At 47.5% G+C, this 17,403-nt stretch overlaps 1 protein-coding gene across 1 annotated transcript in view; it reads right to left on the bottom strand.

Annotated features, from left to right (window-relative positions):
- Positions 1-12,936: 12,936 nt before the first annotated feature.
- EFNB1 (ephrin B1) overlaps positions 12,937-17,403 on the bottom strand; it is a 65,867-nt gene continuing 61,400 nt past the window's right edge. Inside the window, exons 3-5 of the mRNA XM_018554749.1 lie at positions 16,201-16,293; positions 14,773-14,892; positions 12,937-14,327 (exon numbers count right to left, since the gene is read on the bottom strand). Coding sequence (XP_018410251.1) covers positions 13,939-14,327; positions 14,773-14,892; positions 16,201-16,293 — 602 coding nt within the window. The 3' untranslated portion in view covers positions 12,937-13,938. The remainder of the gene's footprint in view (positions 14,328-14,772; positions 14,893-16,200; positions 16,294-17,403) is intronic.

The following is a 17,403-nucleotide window of genomic DNA, read 5'->3' as shown; positions in this document are numbered from 1 at the left end:
AACCAAAAACCTTCACCCCCCCCCCCCCCGAGTGTCACCGACCAACCAGAATACTTCATCCTCACCCTCCCCGAGTGTCACCGACCAACCAGAATACTTCATCCTCACCTTCCCCGAGTGTCACCGACCAACCAGAATACTTCATCCCCACCGTCCCCGAGTGTCACCGACCAATCAGAATACTTCATCCCCACCGTCCCTGAGTGTCACCGACCAATCAGAATACTTCATCCCCACCCTCCCCGAGTGTCACCGACCAACCACAATACTTCACCCTCACCCTCCCCGAGTGTCACTGACCAACCAGAATACTTCATCCTCACCGTCCCCGAGTGTCACCGACCAATCAGAATACTTCATCCTCACCCTCCCCGAGTGTCACCGACCAACCAGAATACTTCATCACCCCCATCCCCGAGTGTCACCGACCAATCAGATTACTTCATCCTCACCCTCCCCGAGTGTCACCGACCAACCAGAATACTTCATCCTCACCCTCCCCGAGTGTCACTGACCAACCAGAATACTTCATCCTCACCCTCCCCGAGTGTCACTGACCAACCAGAATACTTCATCCTCACCCTCCCCGAGTGTCACTGACCAACCAGAATACTTCATCCTCACCCTCCCCGAGTGTCACTGACCAACCAGAATACTTCATCCTCACCCTCCCGAGTGTCACCAACCTTCCAGAATACTCCATCCTCACCTTCCCGAGTGTCACCGACCAACCACAATACTTCACCCTCAACCTCCCCGAGTGTCACTGAACAACCAGAATACTTCATCCTCACCCTCCCCGAGTGTCACCGACCAACCACAATACTTCATTCTGAACCTCCCCGAGTGTCACCGACCAACCACAATACTTCATCCTCACCCTCCCCGAGTGTCACCGACCAACCAGAATACTTCATCCTCACCTTCCCCGAGTGTCATCGACCAACCAGAATATTTCCTCCTCACCTTCCCCGAGTGTCACCGACCAACCAGAATACTTCATCACCACCATCCCCGAGTGTCACCGACCAACCAGAATACTTCATCTTCACCCTCCCCGAGTGTCACCGACCAACCAGAATACTTCATCCTCAACCTCCCCGAGTGTCACTGCCCAACCAGAATACTTCATCCTCGCCCTCCCCGAGTGTCACCGACCAACCAGAATACTTCATCCTCACCCTCCCCGAGTGTCACTGACCAACCAGAATACTTAATTCTCAACCTCCCCGAGTGTCACCAACCAACCAGAATACTTCATCCTCACCCTCCCCGAGTGTCACCGACCAACCACAATACTTCATCCTCACCCTCCCCGAGTGTCACCGACCAACCACAATACTTCATCCTCACCCTCCCCGAGTGTCCCCTTTAGGAGGTTTGCTGACCACTGCTGATATGGAGGATCAGGAAGTGGCATTTGTAACATAAAAGAACCTAAAACTCGTCTTCCTTGCTGAAAGAATTGACAGAAGGCTGAGACACAGGACGGTGCAGATACACCAGAAGTGGACGGGAATTATGAGCCGGACCCCCCTTGCCAAATCCACATTTTCAGACTTCACATCGATCTCCACTCACTGCTGATTACTTCAATTAAGCTCCAGTCCCGGCTGCTAATTGATTTTTGCTGCACGAGGAGTGGAAGGATCTTCGGTTTATGTTTAATTAGTCTTAATTTATATTCCGGACAAATTCTGTCTTTTTACACTTTCATCTGCTGGAAGCGGGTTATTTAAAGACTTTCCAATGGCTGCTAAAAAAAACCCCAGATGCAGTTTAAAATGTTAGAATGTTTCGGTTGGCTGGCTCGGTGCCGCCTCATCTACAGATTAGATTTTTAACTACACAAGTCTCTATGAATAAATCTCCGGACATGTCACAATACACAGCAGCAGGATCATTGTTCAGGAATGCTCCACCTTTTATCATTAGAAAGTCATCCTTGTGCTCCAGTCAGTGACTTTGCCTGGGCTGAGATGATGTCATCAGTCTGCTGCAGGCAGGAGGAAGCATTTCCTCAGTTTCCCCTCCCCCATGATCAGTCTGCTGCAGGCAGCCGGAAGCATTTCCTCAGTTTCCCCTCCCCCAGTGATCAGTCTGCTGCAGGCAGAATGAAGCATTTCCTCGTCTCCCCTCCCCCAGTGATTAGATTGCACCATTGTAACTTTGTAGCCAGTCACAAGGTTAGAGGCAGCAGCATGGGCTGATCTGTGTCTATCAGATAAGAGGACCTTCTTCCAGAAAACTCCCCATGAATAATCAGCATCTGGACAGGTTTCCAATTCAATCACAATAAAAAAAAGGAAGTGACAGAGTGTGCTGAGTTAGGGGTAGATGTTGTGAGGTACGGGTGACCTCTTCATACACTGTGCTGTATATGACATTCTTCAGACTACCCCTTTCTGTAAGCTGTGCAGTACATCACATAGTCCACCCCACTTTATTCCAAGCATTGTGCTCACTGTCATGTATTTCCTTATGGCAACCTTATTGTCACAGTTTGGTGAAGACCCTTTTCTGTTCCACCATGACTGTCCCCTGTGTACAAAGCCAGCTCCATAATTACATGGTTTGGCCAGCTTGGTGTGGAGGAACTGGAGTGTCCTGCACAGAGCCCTGACCTCAACCCTACAGAACAGCTTGGGGATGAATTGGAATGCCGATTGTGAGCCAGGTCTTCTCATCCAACATCAGAACCTGGTGCAGACCTTCTGGGCATTGTGCAGGACACTTGAGTTCCTCCACACCAAGCTGGTCCCACCATGACCTCAACCCTACTTAACAACTTTGGCAGGAGCACGACACCTATGGTTTGGGTGTCCAAAAAGTGTTTCGTTTAATCCAAAAAGTCCAACAAAACAAGCCAACTCTAGTTCCAGGGGCTATAGGGTACCTCCATCATCAGGGCTCAAGGGGCTGATCATGATAAGATGATACTTTTTGATCTCCAAAATGTTTGGTGTGGTGCTCCTGCCCAAATATTTAATGTGGTTGAGGCCAGGGCTCTGTGCAGGAGATTCGAGTTCCTCCACACCAAGCTGGTCACAGCATGTCTTTAAGGAGCTGGCTTTGTACACAGGGGACAGTCATGGTAGAACAGAAAAGGGTCTTCACCAAACTGTGACCACAAGGCTGGAAGGGCACAATTTGTACTTTATTTGTGAGGTCAAGTACAGATATTAGAAGAGCAGACCTGGCTCACAATTGGTGTTAAGTAGGGTTGAGGTGCAGGACACTCGAGTTCCTTCACCAAACTGGTCACACCATGTCTTTATAGAGCTGGCTTTGTACACAGGGCACAGTCATGGTGGAACAAAAAAGGGTCTTCACCAAACTGACCACTGAGGCTGAAAGAGCACAACTGTCTTTAATTCCAAAGATGTTCAGTAGGGTTGAGGTCAGACGAGTTCCTCCACACCAAACTGGTCAAACCATGACTTTATGGTGCTGGCTTTCTACAAAAGGGACAGTCAAAGGTGTTTGCTCAGTAGGGTTGAGGTCAGAGCTCTGTGAAGAGCACTTGAATTCCTCCACACACGTTTGGTCAATGTGGTGGTCCTACTTCTTCTCTATGCATCTGGAAACCAGGAAATGGCCTTCTCTCTTTATATTATACAGAATATTCAGACAAAACAAAATATACATTTGTAGGATCAGATAAAATGTGTAAAATCATGCCGAGAATGATAGCAAGTGTTCGGCTTGTAGCAGGTGAGCTCCAAGATGTCTATTCAGTCAATACAATGGACCATGGCTGGAGATTTCTCTACACACAACCCAGCTCAGAGGCAGACCTGGAAATACGGATCAACATTTCTTTCCCATTATATATCACGCTGGATACATCAATACCTTTTACTCTTTTCTCAGCTTTGCAGATGAAATAAAAAAACTGTAAAATGTCCTTGAAGGAAGTTCATTGAATGCTAACCAACTCCTTCAACTTTTTGAGGACTGAACAAACTGTTCTACTTCGTTGCCATTGCTTGCTTTTACTACTAATGTGTACTCGGGCTATTGGCACTGCTACTGAAACATTAGTTCAAGTGCAAGCTTGTTGCCAACATTTGGCTTAAAGTGAAGTGTGCTTTGGCCATGGGGGGTAAAGTTACAGGGTCACTTTGATATGCAGGTATCCCCAGAAACATATACTGACCTTGCTTTGGCTCTGTTCAGATTCCGGGAGGGAAGAAGAGTTCTGGGTAAGCTACGAGTGGCAGTAGACATACAAGTTATCCACAAAAGTGTGAAGAGTTTGGAGAAGGCAGGAGAAGTGAACAGTCTAGGCCAACTTACAGGGGCATAACTAGAAATCACAGGGCCCCATAGCAAAATAAGGGGCCCTGTGATTTCTAGATAAGTGCACCTGATAACCCAAACAGCCCACCTGAGGGTGACCCTGCAAAGCCCACCATAGTGTCCCCCTCCTTCTCCTCCACGATCGATTACACCTCCTCCATCAATGGGCCCCACCTCCTCGGTCGCCGGGCCCGCTTTCCCATCGCTAAGACCTGCCTCCTCGATCGCTGGGCCCCGCCTCTTCGATCGCTGCCGACGACGGGCCCTGCCACCTCCCCCGAAGCTGCTGGTTGTCATCGACTCAGCAGCTGTGAGGAGGTACGCGCCGCTGCGCATGTGAATGGCTGCGTGTTTCTCCTCACAGCCGCCCGTGACAGCCTGAAATGCCAGGCGGCCCGCATGGCATCAGGGGGATGTCCTGGCCGGGCCCCCCTGTGCCCCATAGCGGCCTGCCTGGGTCGCTATGGTGATTGTTACGCCACTGCCAACATAGCTGAACTGGAAACTGAGCTGAATCGGAGAATTTTCCCAAATCAGCTATTTTGGGCTAGATTGTTCACTTCTCCGGCCTTCTCCAAACTCTTCACCCTTTTGTGAATAACCCTAATAGCTTACACAGGGCTCCAAATTCCTTATGAGACAGGGCTAATTGGCCCAGGTCACACGTTCCTCCATAGTATAAGTACTGGGTATTGCCTTTGGCTCCCAATGATGAACAGAATGTCAGAAATGTGAAGACAGGGAAAGTATATGCTGCTGTGGGGAGGGCGGTATTAAGGCAAAACCCAACTAAAAAGATATCACTTCCTATGCTGGAGGCACAGTTCTCTGCAGAGCAGTTGTCCTCATTGAAAGGTTTCCCCTCTACTCCTGTTTCAGTGACATGAAGGTGACAATACACCTAAACAAATAGAGAGGGTGAAGGTCACCGAGAAAGAGCAGCTGAATTTCCCCTCCAGGGACATAACTGAAACCCAACAAGGGCTTCAACATTTCCATGATCCTTCCAAAAGAACTGGTTGAAATTCTTCTTTAAATATAAAAAGCCATAAGGTGATGGTGTTCCAAAATTGACATCCAGCTATTTCTGAGTAGAATATCATGGGAAGGTTTGGGTTATTTTGGGGAGATATTCATTTCTTGGGTTCAATGCTTCCTCTAGTACAAGAGCAACGCCCCCATTTCACCAATGTTTCCAGGTGGACTTGTGTTTGCAGCAAAGTGATTACCTGCAAGGCAACCTAGGCAGGAGCCTAGAGCTTGGTGGTTGCCCACTGGGCCCAACGACATCCTTTGTAATCCTGCAGTCAACCAAGGTGAAAGCTGTAGACCTGCCTTTCACATCACTGAGGAGGATCTCTGATGGGACTATGCCAGTACAGATAATGCAACAGCTATTGTGTACCTTTGCAATCCTTACCAATCAAAGTGATAAGGGGTCCAAAGCTGCTACCATACCTAGGACCCCACCTTGGTAAGGGGTCCAAAGCTGCTAACATACCTAGGACCCCACTCTGGTAAGAGGTCCAAAGCTGTTACCAGACCTAGGACCCCCACCGTGCCTTAATCTCTGGTTGGCAGCATTCAAGTCTCAATCTGTTTTCTGTGATCTTGTACTGTGTCAGTGTGTTGGCTGAGACCATGATGAGGTGCTCAGCCAGTTTATGGCAGCTGTTCAGGCCTGTGTTGCCTCTAGTTTGCAGCTTTGTTGTATCTGCACATGCCAGAGTGCAACATCATTTTGCTGCAAGGGGTACTTGTATGTTTGTCTCCTGACATGCACATTCCTAAGATATGACTCCTACTACTTTACCGGCAGGACAGAGCCGCTAGGGATGTCTACAAACACAAATCGATCTACAATGGGCCACCTGTCCCTGAGGAAACCAATATGTATGCAGTTTCCAAGTCCTGAAGGGGTCATTTATTGCTACAGGCAGAAATATAATACCACTGAAATGAGGTGGGAAATTGTCCTGAGAACCAACAAAAGTTGAGTAAAGCCTCATTCTCATCATATGGAAGCACACAGCAGTAAATATCCCATTTATAGATTATATTTATCCTTTATGAAAGGCACATGTGATAATCTGCATTGTTTATATAGGTATCAAAGACCCCATTAGGCGCAAATGGAATGGGCTGTCATATCTTGCGTCCAGGGTCCACTCAAGGTTATAAGCAACATAGGTACAGCAAGTACAGAAACGTTTGTGGACACCAAACCATCCTCTACTCTCCAGGGAAGGCTTCACGCAATATTGGAGGGTGTCCGTGGGAATTTGTCCAATTTGTGAGGTCAAGTACTCTGCTGGATGTACAATGTTGGATGTAGACGTGACTCACAAATCAGTGTTCAGAAGGGTTGAGGTCAGGGTTCTGTGCAGGACACAAACTGGTCACACCATGTCTTTATGGAGCTGGCTTTGTACACAGGGGACAGTCATGGTGGAATAGAAAAGGGTCTTCACCCTTTTGTGAGGTCAGGTACGGATGTTGGATGAGAAGACCTGGCATGCCAAAAGGTGTTGTAGGGTTGAGGTCAGGGCTCCCCACACCAAACTGGTCAAACCATGACTTTATGGAGCTGGCTTTGTACATAGGGGACAGTCACGGTGGAACAGAAAAGGGTCTTCATCCTTTTCCGTTCCAGATGTAGCAGCAACAGAACCTTCACTGAAGACACCTGAACTCCATCATAGGGAGGGGGGGGTCCGCATGCATTTGGTAATATAGTGTAGTGTAATAGTCATGAGTCAACAAGCATGTTGGGTTCACATCACTGTAGGTGATGGAAGTCCATCATACACTTTATGTGCAGCATCCTTTGAAGTAAACACTCTTTAGCTACTGTTGAATGATAACACCTGGCTCCCAAATAGTGTTCCAATTTATCCCAAAGGTGTTCAGTAGGGTTGAGGTCAGGGCTCTGTGCAGGACACTCTAGTTCCTCCACACCAAACTGGTCACACCATGTCTTTATGGAGCTGGTTTTGTACACAGGGGACAGTCATGGTGGAACACAAAAGGGTCTTCACCAAACGGTTACCCCAAGGCTGGAACAAACGTCTACACCCGTCTCTGCACCCTGGAACTCAATCATTTAGAGGGGTGACCACATTCAGTGTAGAGGTGATGGTCAGGTGTTCAGAAACCTTTGCCTTATAACATACATCAGGAAATAAAAAAAAAAACAAAAAAAAAAAAAACACAAGCCATCCATTTCCATAGGAAAAAAACTTTATTTAACAATATATCAGGATTCCAACATAGCTCCAGGGAACTGGAGTTCCAGGCATTAAACATGGACATGGGGTGAAGTTTAAACTGCAGAGCTGTAGGGCAAATGTATTTCAAAAGAGGAAACAACGTAAAAGTGGTAAGTCATTAAAAAAAAAAAAAGAAAGAAATTAAAATATTACAAAGTGCCTGAGGAATGATGAGCAAGAAACAGGAGGCGTTACTAGAGTATGTGGCTTACAGTGAAAACAATGTGTGCACGGAAATCGCTTCCCTAAAAAACTATGGAATCGAACCCCGCCTCCTGCGCCAGGCGATATGAGACAAAGCGTCCCAGCGGAGAGGCCTCGGACATGAAATGGCGTGCATAGCGGGTTGGAGCGGGAAGCTCCGTCCGAGAATTCGGGGTCTAAAAGGCACAGTCCAAATGTAAAAGAAAAAAAAAACCAAACAAACATATATATAAAAAAAAAAAAGTGTTTACCCTACTTTATTTAACGGTGTTCTATTTCGGTTTAACCGCAAAAGCTGAAAGGAGGAGGAGTCAAGAGGTGACAGACAGCAGGGATACTGAAGGATTCTGGGAAGCTGGCCACCCTCCATTGCCTGAGAGATGCAGCGAATGTGATCAGGACACCTTGCTAGACCCTTGCCCGGTGTTCAACCTTTTATAGCAACATATGCACATATACACACACACACAAAGAAAACCAGGGCGGGGAACAACTGTGCTGCAGTCCAAGTCGTTCCATACGACGAGGCCATGTCTGCTCATTCTTATGAAGCGGTCCTTTTTTTTATACTGTTAGCTTTTATTAAATTCTAGAAATCAGGCAGTTAATGGTTATTGACTAGAATCATAAAACTCCATTCCCCCCTCCCCCCCAGACTATATAGGAAATGCAGTCTGCTACAGCTACGGTCCTTATCATGAACACAATCTCCTCAAAACATACAAAATTGACCCAATGTAGAAAAGCCTGCAGCAGGTCCGTGTGGGTGAGGCTGGAGTGAAGCTGAGGGCAGACCGGGGATGGTATAACTAGGCTACAGATAGTCAAAAGGGGGTCAGGTATGACCATGCTCTTGTACCAATACAGAATGCTCTGGGTAATAGCTGGAACATTACGGAGGTCTTGGTTGTGTGCCTCGTGTCACGCTTTTGCCTTTTCTCCTGGGTGGACCCTTTATTTTTCAGTCAAAGCATTCAGGACACCAATTCATGATACAGGGCAAGTACATTTATGTGTTGATGTACGACTACAATGTGTCCGAATGCCACATGACCCCCCCAGTATACCTAGCACATCTAGTGTCTTGAGTTGCATGACCAGTCATGGGGAAAGCCTAGAATCTCCCAAGTACTGGTGAACTTCAATGCAAAAAGTATAACAGCAACTGCCACCATCAAAAGAAAATACATAAATGCCGCCTGTAAAAGAAAACTTCATTATCTGTCCCGCTGCCAACTTTGCCAATCAAATATTATGCAGTATCTAATGCATTTCAAGGTGACAGAACTTGGGTCCCCATCAACCACCGAGTCCTATGTGAACATGGTGGCCAGCAGATGGAACCACAACATGCTGAAGGTGACTAGACACCTGCCACTTCCGGAAGTATTTTATGCCTGGAACCCCACCATTGTGCCAACTGCTCCATAACTACTTTGCCCTGTAGAGATGTGGTGGCTGACAGATGGTACAACAGCATGTTGCAGGTGACTAGGCACCCACCCCTTCCAGGGGTGCATGATGCCTGGTCCCACCATCTGCTTCATAACGACTGCATCCTGTAGTGACATGGCAGCCAGCAGATGGAACCACAGAATGCTGAAGGGAGCCAGACAACCAACACTTCCAGAAGCGCCTGGTGCTAGGTCCCAATCGTTCTGCTGACTGCTCCATAACTGCTGCGTCCGGTAGAGATGTAGTGGCTGGCAGATGGAACCACAGCATGTTGAGGGTGACCAAGTACCCACCACCTCCAGAAGTGTCCAATGCCTGCCCTCCCCATTCCACAGGTTGCGCAAAACTACCATGTCCTGTGGCGACACAGCATGCTAAGGTGACCAGACAGCGCGAAGTGTCCAATGCCTGGTCCCCACTATTCTCCTGACTGCTCCATAACTACTGCATCCTGAAGAGGCGTGGTTGGCAGATGGAACCACAGGGTGCTGAAGGTGACCAGGCACCCACAACATGAAGTGTCCAATGCCTTGCCCCTTCCCATTCTGCTGACTGCTCCATAACTACCGACACCTGTAACGGGCAGCAGAGATCAGGTTTTGGACACTCAAGACTTTTCGGCAACAATAGCTTTCAAGAACGAAGGTTGGTGGAGCAGGCAGCTGGACAGGAAGCTATTAAAGGTCTTTTACAAGGTGCATCTTTGCACAAATGGCAATGGAGTCACTTTACAAAGGGTTTACCATCTTTAACTTGGCGGGAATCCCATAACAGACCTCTTCATTTTATGTAGACTACCGAAGCCCAGCTCCTTGTTTACCAAGGGTAAGTTAAAGGAGCGGGACTGGAATTCTACTCTTCCCATTGGGGAGCATCCAGATTTTATAAAGAAATTTTTTTTTAGCAAGAGTGCAAAAAAAATTCCCAATTACTGGTCACAAGACAACAGGTAAAACCCTTGTTTGCCCACATGGTGCGCCAGCCCCGGCCACTCCCAACACACAAGTGGTCTAGCCCATACATTAGATTATCTACATCCCCCCCTTCTCAGGCAAGTACACAAGATCATACAGGAGTCATATGCTCTGCTACCATTTTATTTCAACTGAAGCCTGCTTCATATCCTGCAAATACATTTTTCTTTATTTTCAGGGTGCGTCATTCGATTTGCGTCTGAATAAGATATGCGTGGGAATTTAATGTTAAAAAAATCTATTCAGACTAATAAAAACAAAAAACGAAAATTTGTTTATACAAAAAAAAAAAAGTTTTACAGTATTTGTTTTGCTTTTCAAAAACACTTTATTTACAAAAAATATCAAAGTTAATTCTCTGTAGGTACAGAAGGAAAAAAAAAAATCAGTTTCAGAAAGCTGAACAAAATAAAAAAAAAAAAAGGTGCCAATAAAATTTAAAAATTTCACCTTTTTTATTTTCACAATATGTACAAAGTTGCTCGGGGGTCTGAATCTACAAAAAAAAAAATCTGCAAAAAATGGGATACAATTCAGCCGACCAAACTAACGAGCCGGGAAATGGCGAAGCAGCATCTAATAGGATTCCGCCGACGGAGGCCTTTGAATTATTTAGCTACCCGGCCGGCTCCCATCCCGGGACTCAGTTGCAGAAAGCGGCTTATAAAACAAGAATAATGAAACCGGTTGGCGGCGCAGAATTGAATACATATATTTACAGAGGCGTCAAAAGATAAAGCGCCGATAACACGGCGGCTCGTCTTCAGATCGTGTGCTTAAAAGATGTTTTTGGCCTCTTCTGGGACAAAATAAAAAAAGAACAGCAGGCCCCGCGCTATGGTCAAAATTAAAACTACAGCATCAAAACCGCACTGGACGTGGGGTGGAGGGGTCGGGTGTGTGGTGCTTTTTATATTCTATTTTAAGGCCTTTTTTTTCCTGGTCACACGAGACTGGACGTCTCACGGCCCCTTCTCCGGCAGACAGACAGCTGCCGCCTTAAAGCACACAAGCCCTTAATCTGCCTCGATACAAAAAAAAAAAAAAGGACCTCAGGATCCAACTCTGCATAGCATGTAAAAACCGGGCACAGGAGCTGCCCCAAAAAGGGAAGATGCACCGGAGGTGCCGGTAGTAGGAAAAGGGAAGATGAGAGGTACGCAGCAACCCCTTTATGCATGGCCTCGGTCACCTGCCCCGTCCGGAGCATTTTTGTTTTTTGAGATGCCACCAAAAGACCTGCAATGCCTGGTGGGGCTCCCAAGCTTGAAGTGGTCCAACGCCCTAAAAGAGCCGATGTGAACGCACCACATTGTAGTTGCCAGTCCCTTATGTAACCCTTCATGATCTCCCATTATAATGGAGCAAAAAATATAAAAATAAAAAGTCAGATGTGCAGCACATGTCCCAACTCGGCCCGTTGTGCTCAGGCAAGCATGTAGGAAACACTTCCACAACAGGATTTACAACAGGGTGTGTTTTAAGTGCAGAGGAGTGAACAAGCATGTGCATGTGCCCTCGGTGTAGCACTCCAAAAACCAAAATAGCATGAAAAAAAGAGCAAGTACAAATAAAAAGCAAGAGGGAGGAATAGGGGTGCCATGAATCTCTCGCCTGTCTTCACGGGGCCCTTCAAAAAGAGGGGACTTAACATAAAATGGGTTAAATGTGTGGTGGGTGATATTATCGAGGGAAGAAAGAAAAATAGGTACGGGTGTAAGGGGTGGGGAGGGGTATAATGCTGTGAAAGGAAGATAGGAACGTCTGCTTTTATGGAGCGTGGTAGACGTGGGAGATAGAGGAACACAGGACCACCTCTGGTTATATAGCCCGTGTCTATAAAAAGGCACAGACTGCACTATGTGAATGTTCAATGCATATTTGTGTGACAACCTGGTACGGGGGGTCAGGTGGGGGCTTAGTCGTTTGCATAAAGGGTTTCCATGTGTGAACCACATGTACATACATTTCACATTAGACTGCACTGAGCGACTTAAAGTGTATGTCCGGACAAAATCTCAGTAGATCTATACAATACGTGGATTACACAACCTCCTGCTCTTGAAGGATCTTTAAAGGAATACAGCATGAGGGTGTATGCATGTATTGCAGAGCGGTGATTTTTTTTTTTTCTCCCTATTCTGCCCAGACCTACACTTTAATATGGAGGATGCTTTCTGACTGCGCATGCCGAATAAACAATGGGCCGGTACATTCTTCTAAGGGTTCCAAAGTCCGGCAACCTAAACGAGCCATGAGCCAAGGAGGTCAGCGTTGGATGAACCCTTGTAGACTCTTTCAGGCTTGAGTAAGAGGGACAGGACGTCAGGCATATCTGCACTTTTGGTATTCCTTGCCCCGGCCTTACTGAACAGCCGCCCCCCCCACGCCATGTATCCAAAGGCTCTTGGGCAGCTGCCATGGAAGAAGTTGATGCAAACGCCAAAGCTTGCAGAACACAATATTCTGAACTTCTTAACTACTTGGTGTTCACAAGACATAGCCCATGGACAACCCGGCCTGTTTTACCAAACTAGCTTTCTGCCTGTTCGTGAATGAAGCCTATCCCTACACGTGGCCCTCTACCCCAGTTCCTTGGCAATGAATGTGCTCAGGACACAAGGTGAACCTCAATAGCAACGTTGGTCTAGGTCACCAAACACCAACCTCTAAGCCAAGGCCCAAATAGTGGTACACACCAACCTTCAAAAGGGTACACCCCCTGCATATTCTGCTTCTCAAATGGCTGAATTGTGAAACCACCGATGGCGATACTGGACAGAATCCTAGAAAACCACCTAAAACCCATTCCTGAGTATTGTCAGCAACTCCAGGACACGTTCAGTCTAGGAAACTACAAAAGGACTTTGTTGCTGGCCCTTAGTATTACTCCAACGCAGAGTCCAGTGTAGCTTCTGTGCAGGGTTAGGAGGTGGCAGCCAGGAACATATAGCTTGTGGTTCTCCACTCTCCAAACAGCTGATGGCCAAGACACCTTTAGCTTCATCACATTATAACCAACGGGCAGCACGTGGTGAGACGCAGCCTAATGGAAGGAGTGTGCAATTAAGTGCATATGCATACACAGGTAGTATGTGTGGCGTGTGCAGGTGCAGGAGTGGTTGGAGTTGTTGCTCGCTCTATGGCTCTGGCTGAAGATGGGGTGGGCACGGTCGACCTTCGCTCTACCCAGAAGATACTCGAGGCGGGGTCCATGTGTCAAAGTCCAGGCAAGCACGCCACTTTCAGCACAAGCCTAGGTCAAGAGGGTACAGTGCACATGAAACCAGTGAACCAAACCCAATGGGTTGCCAAGCTTCTTCCCACCCCTCTTCATACGTGGTACAGCTCACCGGTCTGCCGTACAATTGAACAAATTCACAATCTATACTACCTGCATTGTCAAGCCCCCTCCCCCACAAGACACATTGTGGTAGACAGAATCCATACTGCCTCTCCTAGGTCAAGTAAGGGTTAACTGCCACAGGTGTGCAAAGTGCAGACAGGAGCAGATCCAATCCGCCCTCCCCCCGGACAAAAAAAGGGAGCAGAACAATATGGGGGAGGGGGGGGCAAACTATATTTAAAAAAATACCTAACATAGGGATAATGTAAGTCTTATTGCTCCGTCTCCCAGAGTCCCTTATGCAGAGTGACCTTTGGCCTGTGCTCCTGGCGCCGGATTGACCATCCCACGGTTCGGGGAGCAAGGTTGAGTCACCCGTCCTCCCTTCTCAGACCTTGTAGTAAATGTTTGCAGGGCTTTGAGGAGGCATTTCCTGAACAATGTACACCGGGTGTCCGTAGTCCCCGCTCACCTTCTCATAGTGCGGGCAGTAATTGTTCTCTGTAGTCCGCAGCGGGATGATGATGTCGCTGGGCTCGGTGCCCGCGTTCCCGCTGCACTTGGGACTGGCCAACGTGCTGAGCGACAGGGCGTTTGCCCGCTGCTGCGTGTGCTTGCGGTGGCGTTTGCGGATCTTGATGAGCAGAACGATCAGGAAGATGATGATGAGGATGAAGATGACGCATCCGGCCCCGATGGCAGCGAACACAGCGATCTTTGAGCTGAAGAAGCCTTCGACCCCTCCCCCGGAGGGATTATCTGACTGATTCACAGTATCTGCAACCAAAAGACAATTACATTTAACGATAGGTTTTTGGTGAAGTCTATATAAAGCCAAAAAAATTCCCCCCAGCCCCCCCCCCCCTCAAAAGGGACAGGATGACCCCCATCAGGTTACTTTGTGGCCTTTGTGTGTCTAAATCAGGAAGTGAAGGGGAGCCTGTTCAGTAGGACAATGGGAATACCCCACTTCGACAGTTGTAGCCGAACCGGTATCCCCAAGACGTTGGACCTTTGTTTGTCCATTTAGAACTACAGGTCATGCAAGACTCCCCCTGTCCACAAGGTGACAACACTGCTGCATGATCTCACTGCAGAACAGACCACATTGTATTAACGCTGGTGACAGATGGCATCAAATGTAATATTTTATTGTGCCCAAAGTTCCTCTAAGTGAAAGCAGACAACATTCCAGTCATTGAGCTGCTGAAGCAAGTCTTACCTGGCTTGCCAGGGTCTCCTCCTGCCACCACATCGTTCCATGGGCCGGGTGTCGCCTGCTTTCCACCATCAACTCTAGGCCGGCTTGTAGAGACTAGCTCTGGCGATACTGCGTTGGGGTCTAGACAAGGGGAAAATTACTTTAGACCATCACAAACCCTCAACGTGATTGGATCTCAAGACACGGACAACCGTTGTCTACTTGGTACATGAATTCACTTTTTCAATTTTAAGAACCCCCCCAGCACCACACCCATCAATCAAGTATCTCCGCTCAGGAAGACCCCACTTAAGGAATTTCCAAGCATACATTGTGATGGGAAAAAGCCAAGCTGTTCAGAAGCTCTTGCAGCCTTTGAGATGTTACTTTGAAGGAACACATATGGGGTACACTGCTCCCAGGCCCCAAATTTGGGTGACCCTCAAGGAAGATTAGGAGCTGGGGCTAATCCTATGCCTCACAGACTGCACAAACCCTAAAGAGAAGACCTCTATGATGAAGCCCAAGCCTTGTGGGCGAAGGCCAAGCCTTGTGGATAAAACTAAGAGCATCTAACCAAACTTGGAACTGCCAACTGAACCTTCCCGTCTTGGCCAAATCTCAGGCTGTTCATGCACAGCCTCTGCATTAAGACATTGGTCACCCCCCCCCCCCCCCCACACCAACTGATTGGCCAACCAGGCTGCCACTAGTGTCAGAGCTTTGGCCAGAAGAATAGCCGAGCAATGGGCTGCCACAGGGAAATATAGGAGACTGCATGTGACCCTTTGCCCCCCCACAACAGGGTTTGTTTAACGTGACCTTGTACTAGGACTGTCTTTGAAGGAGCCTTCCTATGCATGCTGTACTCACACGCCACCAGCCAGATCTCCATGCAGAGTCGCCGAAATAGGCCAAGTTTCAACTTCCCAAATGTCCACAGAACTACTCTGTGCACAATGGGACAGCACTTGAACATGGTGGACTGCTGCTTAGGCACACAGTTCTACATTATGGGGAGGCTCTTGTTACCCCCATTGCTGGGCATTTCTTGGGACCTTTTGCCCCCCAGGGAGGAAAGCTCTCCTTTTACTTTGCCTAACATTGGCTTTAATGTGTCCTAACTTCACAAATTGGAGCGGGATGAAGTTCAGATCACATGGAATCAAGTGAACTTTGCATATAAATTAAAGCTCTGCCTTCCATCCATAGGTGAGGGGTGACATTGTTGGGCCTTCCCTAGGGACTTCACATAAGATCAGAGCTCCTCGGTGTTCCCAGGATCTCACATTGGAGGCAGTGATGTCACTGAACACCTAGGCAAGTGCTCATAATGGTCCCCTATGAACCTAAATGGGAACTAGTTTAAAATGTTACAGTTCTGCATTTGTTCCAACATAGGAAAAAAAAATAAAAAAACTATTAAAGAGCTGCAATCAGATCACGCACCTTGCCCAACCTTCATGACTATTTTCATGAATCGTGTCTGGCACACTCCTCCTTCCCGGTTCTCCAGGCCCGCTAGTGTTCCATTGGATGTCGCTGTAATAAAACAAAAAGAACATGAAGCAAAAAAAAAAAAAGGGTAACAGATCGCATCTTTCATTACAACAACATTTAAAGCTAAAGTTTAATCTGCTTATAATTGTATTTTCCTGGTCTGACGTAATGGCTCATGAGCTCTCGGCCCTGATGCAAGCAGTGGGTTGGCTGTTGAGTTATGCAAATATCAAAAAGCCTTGATGGGTGGAGGCCAGTCTGGAGGAGTGGGCGTTTCAGAATAATTCCTGGTGATCCCGCCATGGAAGTCCTTGTTCAGGCTCTTCCTGTTCTAAGGTGACAAAGCTCTGTCCATGTCTCCAAAACGCTGCATTGTCACCCAGTCACATGAACCTGCAATGGTGACTACAAGTGGCAGTTTCATCAAACATTACACAGACAAGGCCCACTGTTATCAATAACCCCGCCCCCTAAGAAATACCATGCAGCCATCTCTGGGGTGCATGTAGACCAGAAAGTGGCTACATAGAGGCTGCAGGAGTTTAGGAGCCCTGAGACGGCACAAAGGACGAAAAAAACCCATGAAAACAAGGATTTGATCTAAAAGTGACAACAGTTTACGATACACAGCGTACAGAGCAAGCTAAACGTCATTCAGGACGGGTTTACATCTACTTTAACACGCGTTACTTGCGTCGCTCAATCACGCCGCCACTTTTTTGGGGGGCTGTAAACGCCAAGCTGACTTGTATTTAATACAATAATCTGCATCAGAGAACGCAGCCAAAAGTGAAAGATGAATGACTCCACCAGCAATTATGATTATCTGACAGACTCCAATACAGATGTTGGGGCTTGTCATTGGATTAGGAGGAGGAAGGAGAAATGAGACCATCCCTCGGTGCCTGCGGGCCTGGGAAGAGCACAGACTTTTCTAATAGCGAGAAGAACATGCTCGCTCACATCAAAAAGGTATATGAAAGCGAAGCGTCTAAGCCAACCCGACAATAAAGCCAGCCGTTTATCCCGTGGTAGACTGCGTTCCGCGTGTTTTATGGCCATTCACAGCCAAGTCGAGAAGAATCGTTATCAGAGAAGATTTTATTGGGTTTTGAAGGCCTTGAGCACATGAGGTTTTTGGAATGGGGGGGG

The sequence above is a fragment of the Nanorana parkeri genome, unplaced genomic scaffold (genome assembly GCF_000935625.1).
Source record: "Nanorana parkeri isolate BGI_ZX_2015 unplaced genomic scaffold, ASM93562v1 scaffold171, whole genome shotgun sequence".
Lineage (NCBI taxonomy): Eukaryota > Metazoa > Chordata > Amphibia > Anura > Dicroglossidae > Nanorana > Nanorana parkeri.
The sequence above is the reverse complement of the archived record's forward strand: the minus strand, read 5'-3'. Positions and strand labels throughout refer to the sequence as shown.